At 42.0% G+C, this 8,886-nt stretch overlaps 1 protein-coding gene across 1 annotated transcript in view; it reads left to right on the forward strand.

Moving 5' to 3' along the window:
• SUCLG1 (succinate-CoA ligase GDP/ADP-forming subunit alpha) overlaps window positions 1–8,383 on the forward strand; it is a 31,090-nt gene extending 22,707 nt beyond the window's left edge. The window contains exons 6-9 of the mRNA XM_077816018.1: window positions 1,466–1,549; window positions 3,542–3,693; window positions 4,285–4,473; window positions 7,543–8,383. Of these exons, the coding sequence (XP_077672144.1) occupies window positions 1,466–1,549; window positions 3,542–3,693; window positions 4,285–4,473; window positions 7,543–7,569 (452 nt within the window). The 3' untranslated portion in view covers window positions 7,570–8,383. The remainder of the gene's footprint in view (window positions 1–1,465; window positions 1,550–3,541; window positions 3,694–4,284; window positions 4,474–7,542) is intronic.
• The last annotated feature ends 503 nt before the right edge of the window (window positions 8,384–8,886 follow it).

Below are 8,886 nucleotides of genomic sequence, written 5' to 3' on the forward strand. Positions count from 1 at the left end.
TCAGACTCCCTATTAGATATCCTTTGCTCAATGGCACCGGCCAGGGTGGCTTTCCAGATTGTCCATTTTTCCTGAAATGTTGCGCCCAGAACTGGACAGAATACTCCAGTTGAGGGTTATTCAGACCCAGAGACCCTATAGCTGGCAGCCACGTGCTGCCGCTCCTCCAACTCCCGCCTCCTATTTCCCTGGGCCACTTCCCCGTAGCCCTAGCACCTTCCTGGCCCTTTGTATCAGGGGCCTCCTCAGGGTGGAGCTCCCTATTGCTCCCCTGACCCTGCCCAGCACTGCACTGCGCTTTCTCAGGTGGTACTCTAAGGCAGCCAGTCCTTCTCCATTGTACTCCAGGGAGAGACTGACCCTGCTCTGTTTAGCAGCCCTTCTTATGGCCCTCCCTGGCTCTGATTGGCTGCTCCATCAAACCTTCCCCTGATTGGCTCTTTACAAGCCCTACTCCCATTGGCTGGGTTTTGCGCAGCCTCCCTGAGGGCTGCTTTAACCCTCCACCTACCTGTGTGGGGCAGCCACCTGACCGCAGACACGTTTTGACAACCTAGTTTTAGGTCATGACCAAAGGGTAGTGTGGGAAGCCCTGGGAGGTTAGGTCTTGAAGTCGGGGGTTCGCATTCTGGGCTGCAGCTCACCTCAAAGCAGCTGCTCCTGTGGCTTCAGTCCTGAGAGACTACCTGGGCTTAGTTTGGCTTCCCACAGTGGTCGCAGTGGTGCTCAGGTTTGGCCCAGCTCCCCTCTAGCATAATGACTGCATGGGACCTGCCACACACAATTTGAGTGACTGGGACTGCAACCTCATGCACCACGGCGCAATACTACTCCACAAATTTGGTCCAGCTGTCCCCCCATCAAGGGGCCTGGGCCAAACTTGAATGATCCTACTGCCCAAATGGTTGCAATCCCCTGAGCAGGGAGCCAAGCTCAGCCAGTCCTGCTGGACAGGAGTTGCAGGAGCCGCCACTATGGTGCACAGAGCGTACTTATTTTGTTACCCATAATATAGAATATACAGATTTGAAAAATATTTAATAAGCCAGATTTTTTTTGTATTAAAACGTATTTACTGGGTCGTGATAGGCCATCAAAATTTACAAGATGGGTCCTGAGCCTAAAAAGGTTGAGAACTACTGTCAGTTTGCTTTTGTAATTGGCTCCATGTGTAAAGCTGTACTGTGAGGAGTGCTGTTTTGGCCAATGCTACTGGCTTGTTGGACAACTTTAGATAACTCACAACTGAGTGTCAGGAAAGCCGACCAGAAAGCAAGAGGGGAGGGCAAATCTAATCTTAACTACTGTAGAATATGAATCTTCATGTGTATGCAAGGATATCTAGGAAGTATTGAATATTCCCTGTAATTTTCTAAAGTTATATCCCTGAACATGTGAACTAATGCATATCCAGAAACCAGCTCATTACATACAATACTATCAACCTTGTCTTCTTCCTTTTAAGGTATTGTGTCAAGGTCTGGCACCCTGACGTATGAAGCTGTACATCAGACGACGCAAGTTGGATTGGGACAGTCCTTCTGTGTTGGTGGGTTTCTTCCACCGAACCTCTTCTGTTAAAGACAGACAGGCCCAGTCAGTGTGTAAGAACCACAACACATTAGATTGTAGAAACTATTGAAAAATATTGAATGTCTTTTAATTTTGGTTAGAAATGTTACACCTTTCTAACCAACCTAACTCAGGGACTTTGCATCAATAACAATTGCAATTTAGCAGAATATAACCAGCCCTTTCTGTTAACTAACTCTCATTTTCTGAGTTCATCGAAAGCCTGGCCAAAGCAATCTTGCATGGAAAACTGCCAATACGCTGGAACCTACTGTGGTTTTAGTTTTATTTTAAGGCACAACATAGAAAATATAGCTTCTTGGGCCAAATTTTCTATTGGTGTAAAAAGTTTCACCCTTTTACACTGTTGGAGAATGTAGCACATATTTGTAATTTCTGATTATAATGCAGTGACACCTTCAGGCCTATCCAGGTTTGGGTCCTGTTGTGGTGGGTGCTCTACAAACCTAGGACAATCCCTGCCCTAAAGACATCACGTGTGTGCATAGACTAAAAATCAAGATATGGCGCTTAGCCATGGAAACTGTTTGGAGAGATCAGAGTTGCTTTGAGTGTTTTTTGTTTTTAAACGATACAAACCTTAGCGTATGTCTATCCTTAAACTGCTAGGTGTGATACCTGCGCTAGCTCTGCTTGAGCTAATGCCTAAAAATAGCAGTGTGTCCATGGCGGCTCGGGCTAACTGCCAGAGTACATTCGCAGGGGCTAGGATGGGTTTGTACTTGGGGTGGCTGGCCCAAGGTGCCACGGCAGCCACAGATTGTTATTTTTAGGTGTTAGCTTGAGCAGAGCAAGCGTGGGGATCACACCTGACAGCTCAAATATAGATATACCCTTACTTAGCCTTTATGTTGAACTACCTTTCAGTGTTTTAAAATTTGTTCATAAAACATTTGTTCATAAAACATTTGTTCATAAAACATCCTGCTAGTGGCGGATTATCCTAGTCATCTCTGGCGTTGAAGTACAGTGTGGGAACAAAGGTGGTAAAGACAGGTTTTCTTTGGGTTGGAAATGTCAGATTGACTGCCTGAAATTCTTTTGTCCACAGACTCTATGTAACACTGACAAAGGCAATGCAGGCATCCTCACACTGATCATTCTGAGCACGTTCCTTAAACCTGACGACGGGTGAACGGGAGTTGTCACATCCATTACATTCTTCTTTGTTTTGTAAAGACTGGCACACAAAGATGAATGTTGACCTAAAATTTTAAAAGGCTCTGACTTATGTGTATTGAGCTTCCAGACTTGGTGAGCTCTTTATTTTAGGCTGTGTTTTCACTGCCCGAAAAAGTTGTTTTTTTTACAGTGAGATGATTAATGCAAGTCTGTTATCTTGCCATAAAATACTACAAGGTAGTTTTTATGTTGCTAGGTGAGTTCACTATGCCCTCCGCCTAAGGCTCACCTCGCCTAGCTGCATTGAGGTAAAAATTACCTGTGCCTTGTCTCCACTTGGATTGGACAGTGAATTAACTGGCATTAGTCATCCACTATAAAACGTACCTTTCTTGGCAGTGAAGTCATAGCCTTATTCTTGTGTTTGAAATACCTGCCACTACATGTTTGGTTAAGTCAAAACACAGTTTTTAAAAACCTGATTGGGATTGAGAGGATCCCAGCTCTACTACAGGCATCTTGTATGACCTTTGGCAAGTCACTTCATCTGCCTATGCCTCAGTTTCCCATCTGTAAAATGGGATTAATAATCTCTCCTTCCCCTCCCCCCACCACTGTGCACTTTTTAATCTATTCAGATTATAAGAACTTGAGGCAGTGATTGTCTAGTACTGTGTGTACAGTGCCTTGCAGAGAGGGGCCCAGATCTTGATTGGGGGACTCTAGGTGCCAGTGTAATACAAATAATAATAGACTGAAATTAAATTGGTTTGTCTTGGTTGTTCATGTTCACATTTACTCATGTTTGTGTGTTAATGCCTTTCAGGGATTGGAGGAGATCCCTTCAATGGAACTAATTTTATTGACTGTCTTGATGTCTTCCTGAAGGATCCCCAAACAGAGGGGATAATATTGATTGGTGAGATTGGAGGCAATGCCGAAGAAGATGCAGCAGCGTTCTTGAAGGAAAATAATTCCGTAAGTTTCAGAGAATGTGCCATTCATTCCAAAAGACTCTATTAAATGTGTACCACCTTTTAAGCATTTACCACTGTAGAGAAACTTGTTTAGTTCTCAATTAATAAAAAGCCACTACTAGAAAGTTTGGAAAATGCAGTTAAAGCCAGTTAAAGCTAGGGTTTAAAGACTCTCTTGAGAATAATTTTGGGTCACAATTCTACAGTGCTGTCTGCCAGAAGAAGAGCCTTTGGGTAACTCAAAGCTTGTCTTTCACCAACTGAAGTCAGTCCAATAAAAGATGTTACCTCCTACACCTTGTCTCTCGAATATCTTGAGACCAAGATGGCTACAACAACAAAGTTTTTATATTTTAATTGTTTTGTGACCCATATATGGCTCCTCTGTAGAAGCACTGTTATATATTCATGACTGCTGTTTACATGCACACTTCTTCTGAGAGAAGCCATTCTAAGTATCCTCGGCCAGTGCTTTCAGTCCCTTACCCGCGGGGTTTTCCAAATCTAGATGTCGAGTTCTTGCTCCCCTTTTGAGTACTTGGCCAGAAGTGGTACATCTCTTTCATGGTAGGTGTTTCTTCTTTCACCACAGGGTCCAAATGCCAAGCCTGTAGTGTCATTCATAGCTGGTCTGACTGCTCCTCCTGGCAGAAGAATGGGTCATGCTGGGGCAATCATTGCTGGGGGGAAAGGTGGTGCTAAAGAGAAAATTGCTGCTCTTCAAAATGCTGGCGTTGTTGTCAGTATGTCTCCTGCTCAGTTGGGTAGCACTATACACAAGGTGAGTTACACAGATGTCAGAAGTGCTTTGAAATGATGGCATTTAGCCAGTATAACCAGAACAACAGACATATGAAAGCTGCCTTTTGCTTTTGTGTCAGTTTTGCTTCTTCCAAGTGAACAGTTATAATACACTGTTTCCTCATTTAAGTCTATTTAAAACTGCATCTTGACATGTAGCGGCTCTACTGAACAAAAAAGCCATTAAATAACAGTTGCAGCTGAGTCTTTATTCACACAAGCAACTTTGTGTCATGTTCTCCTTTGTCAAAGCCATGTGGCAAAATTCAGAGAATATTTGGCTCAGTAACAGACTAGTACCACTCTTCTTTTACAGCAGCTAAACATCATATGAACCTAAATTGATTCTAGATCAGAAAACACCCTTTACTTTTTTTACATTACAGATACTCGGTAACTTTGTAACAGTGCATGGACTAGCTTATCTTTTTCCACAGCTATCTACTGATGTTATTTAAGAACATTATTTTGACTTAAAAAAAAAAAAAAAAAAAAGCTAATTCATATCCCTGGGCACATGCATGCAATTCATAACAATCCTGTACCTCATACAGAAGTTGAACTCCTTTCTGATTTCTCCCGCATAGATCTACAAAGGGTCTTAGGCATTGCAACACTCAGCAAATTGCGATGCTGAACTTCTAAGCACCTTGTCGTCTGGTGGAATCCACAGCCCTGAGTTAGAGCCTAGGTTCTCTGTACAACTCATGGGGAGAGTTAGGAGCCTACAGATGGGATCCACAAAAGCCAACACGCTCAACATGGAGCTACCTAAGCTAGGCAGTTGGAAATGTTGAGAAGAGGGGCAGGGATTTCCCCTAAGCACTGGACTATGGGGTATTCTGGTGTTGGAGACTCATTCTCACCTGTTGCAGCTATTCCTCTGGGTACAAATTAAATAGAATCACTCATTTTCTCTGGCCCAATGAATATTGACCAGTGGTTTGGGCACTCACCTGAGAGATGGGAGACCCAAGTTGGAATGCCTTCTCCACATTGGGCAGAGTGGGCAATGGAATTTAGATCTCCCAGATGAGTACTCTAACCACAAGGCTGAAAGTTACAAGGGAGTCTCCCGCTTCCCCCCCCCCCCCCCCCCGCCAACTGTTTTGAGTATGCTCAGAACACACCTACTGATTTGGGCCTTGCAGGTGAGATAGGTGGGGGAATACCTATTTTGATGACCCCTTCCTCCCCAGGGGGCTTAGGTATGAAACAGGGCTCTAGACTGATGTGTCTGCGTGCATGCTCACTGGCAGAAAAGTAGGATGCCTACAGAACTTGAATGGTGGAAGTTTAGATGCTTGTGAACTTTAGGTGTCTTCAGCATTGGGTGACAGCTGAGCAGGGGTTTTGAGGATCTCTGTGCTGCCTGAAGCTGCAGGTAGGCACCTAAGGCCTTTTTGTGGATCTAGCCCTAAATTTTTCAAAGTATACACAGTCACTTAACATCTATTTTAACTATCTTTGCTTTTCTTTCGGGATAACTGTCTACGTTGCACAGCATGTTTCCCCATGTTTATTCCCCCCCTCCACGCCCCCACTGTTCCTCAGATGTTCTTGTCAACTGCTAGAAATGGCCCACCTTGATTATCACTACAAAAGACCCCCCCTCCCCCCCCGGCTCTCCTGCTGGTAATAGCTCACCTTACCTGATCACTCTCGTTACAGTGTGTATGGTAACACCCATTGTTTCATGTTCTTTGTGTATATAAATCTCCCCGCTGTATTTTCCACTGCATACATCCGATGAAGTGAGCTGTAGCTCACGAAAGCATAAGCTCAAATAAATTTGTTAGTCTCTAAGGTGCCACAAGTACTCCTTTTCTTGTTGCACAGCAAGATATTTGCAAGATATTTAGAAAATTTTCACGGTTTCTGCTGTATTTCTGTATACTTTAAAATGGAGGTCTTAACTAAAGCTGGGTGAAATTTCTTCAGCAAATAGGAAATTCACCAAAAAATGCATTTTTCAGGACAGCAAAACTATTCCCAAATTCCAATGGGTTTCGGCTTGGAAAAATTAGTTTTTTCAAAAAGTTGAAACAGTTCGTTTTGACCATTTTGAAATTTATCTGAAGAGTTCAGTTTAGTTCCAAACAGAATTTTTTTTGGATGTTTTTGGTTCGTCCTTTGGACTGACAAATCAATTATTAGCCTTAACCATTTCTAGTCATTTCTTTAAAGAGCTGAAATGCAAACTGCTGTTCTGATGCAGCACCGTTATAAGAATTCACTGAAAGAATGTTAGACCCTGACGGGGGGCAACAGGAGCGCCTTGACAACATCATATTTAGATGAGGCTGATGAGTTAATATATTACAGGCCCCGCACAGTGGGGTGTGTATTGGTTCTTTTTTCTTTCCCCTCCCCTCCTGCATCTGCCATGGACTCTTTTTGGGGTATGAGATGGGGGAGATATTTTCCTCCTTCTCTCCTGTAGAATCCACTATCTTCCAATTTTAACTTGGTACTAAGACTCCCTGTTGGTGTATCAGGCTTCTGATTGAAAATTGAGGCATGTTGTCCATCTTGCTAGCAGGTAGAGGGGAGGGTCGACTAGGAAATGACTGTGAGAAGTGGATATATAGTTTGGTGTTACCATCTTTTTTGAGAATTTGGCAGCAAAATTCTGCCATCTTTTTCATTCCAAAAATCAGCTTCACTTGAGATAAAGGCGTGAGTGGAGATTTTTATATAGATATATATAAAATATAATACAATAATGACATGGGCAGATGCATTTAATAATAAAAGGAAGATGTAAGACTGTCAATATTTTCACTGTTTAAGAAACTGTCAACAAAAAACAAGTTGCAATGTGAAAATGAGGTTGAGTGAATCTGTATATGGGAGGTTAAAGCCCTGCACCTGGCTCAGTGAAATTTTAAACAGACCCAAACAAGGGTGACTTGGAATAGCATTTCTTTTAAGTGCCCTCCTTCTAGTGTGTTTTGCCTGTGTTTTTAAAAGGATACTGAAACGTACAGCTTTTTGGAAAACTCTCTTGTCACAACAGTAATATGTCTATTTTTTGCTCTCTCTGAAGGAGTTTGAGAAGAGGAAACTGCTGTAAAACCCCTGGAACGTTATCACAGAAAAGTCAAGACAGCACCTTGCCTCTGTATATGTCGTCCACTAATCTTCAGCTGCCTGAATGTGACTGATACTTGGTTCTGAATTTGACTTTAAAGCCATAAACTTTATTTCACTGTCTCCTGCTCAGAAACGGTCACCTGATTGTACATCATAGCAAATTAATAAATCTATCACTAAATTTGATTTTTGAATTCTGCAGCTCAGTGATTTTTTTTTTTTCCTCCCCCTCATTGCAAGACAGCTTTTTAAGAGGAGAAAAAAACAGCACAACCCTATCTGGAAGCATTTGAGAGCATTTTTATAGCTTTAGATTTATATACTCATTGCACTCTGAGTTAATGTAGCTTGTACAAAGATGCATTGAGTGGGGTAAGATATCCGCTTTGTGAGCACGCACGTTTTAAAAACCAAGCAGTCTTTCTTGCTTATTAGTGACTAGGAAATACTTTCTGAGCTTTAGGCAAAAGTTGATGCCGTCCATTGAATTACTGCTGTTGGATCCACAGAGTGTGTCCTGCTGATCCTTGCAGCTGGCTATGTTGGTATACGTCAAAATGTATTATTCAGAGCTGCTGAACCATACAGAGCATAGCCCCACATTAGTGAGGGGCTTGTTATTTTGTGTAATTTCTGGGGAAAGCTTCAGAGAGTTTGTCTTCCTTTTATTGACAAGGATTTCACTTAAATGCTTGTCCAGAGTGGAGCCAATGCCCCATAAATGCTTTAATTGATATTTCAGAGTTATATTTATGTTCATAAGAGTTTAAATTATAGTTTCCCATGAAAATGCATATTCATACTGTGTGTAACTTGGAAATCGCATTCTTTCTGCTTATATTACCTTAACTTTTCTTCTTTTAACCTTAGACAGATGGTGCTTTGCTTTGAATGTTTTGAAATACTGATAATGTTAGGACTTGCTGCAGTAAAAAAAAAAAATTCTGAAAACAAACGTGCTGGGGTATATTTCTTGTAAATGATCCACCAGTGCTACATGCAAAGGTTCTATTTTACTGTAGGAATAGAGCAAATTGAGTGCCTGTGAATGAGGATTACAAGTTATAATAAGTGACTGAATTTAGGATTGCTTTCATTATAAACAAATAAAATCAGCTAGGGAAACCAAAATTAGCTGCTTATGTAACATTTCTTGAAGAACAAATGCTATGCCATAACAATTCTATTCCAAAATCTCATGTCCTTATTATGTAAAGCTGTAGTTGTGGTTTTCAGCAGCACACTCTGCAGTTTGTCTTGATGCTCCATGGTCCGTGGTGAACAGGTTTTCTAAGGC

The sequence above is a fragment of the Eretmochelys imbricata genome, chromosome 4 (genome assembly GCF_965152235.1).
Source record: "Eretmochelys imbricata isolate rEreImb1 chromosome 4, rEreImb1.hap1, whole genome shotgun sequence".
NCBI classification, from domain to species: domain Eukaryota; kingdom Metazoa; phylum Chordata; order Testudines; family Cheloniidae; genus Eretmochelys; species Eretmochelys imbricata.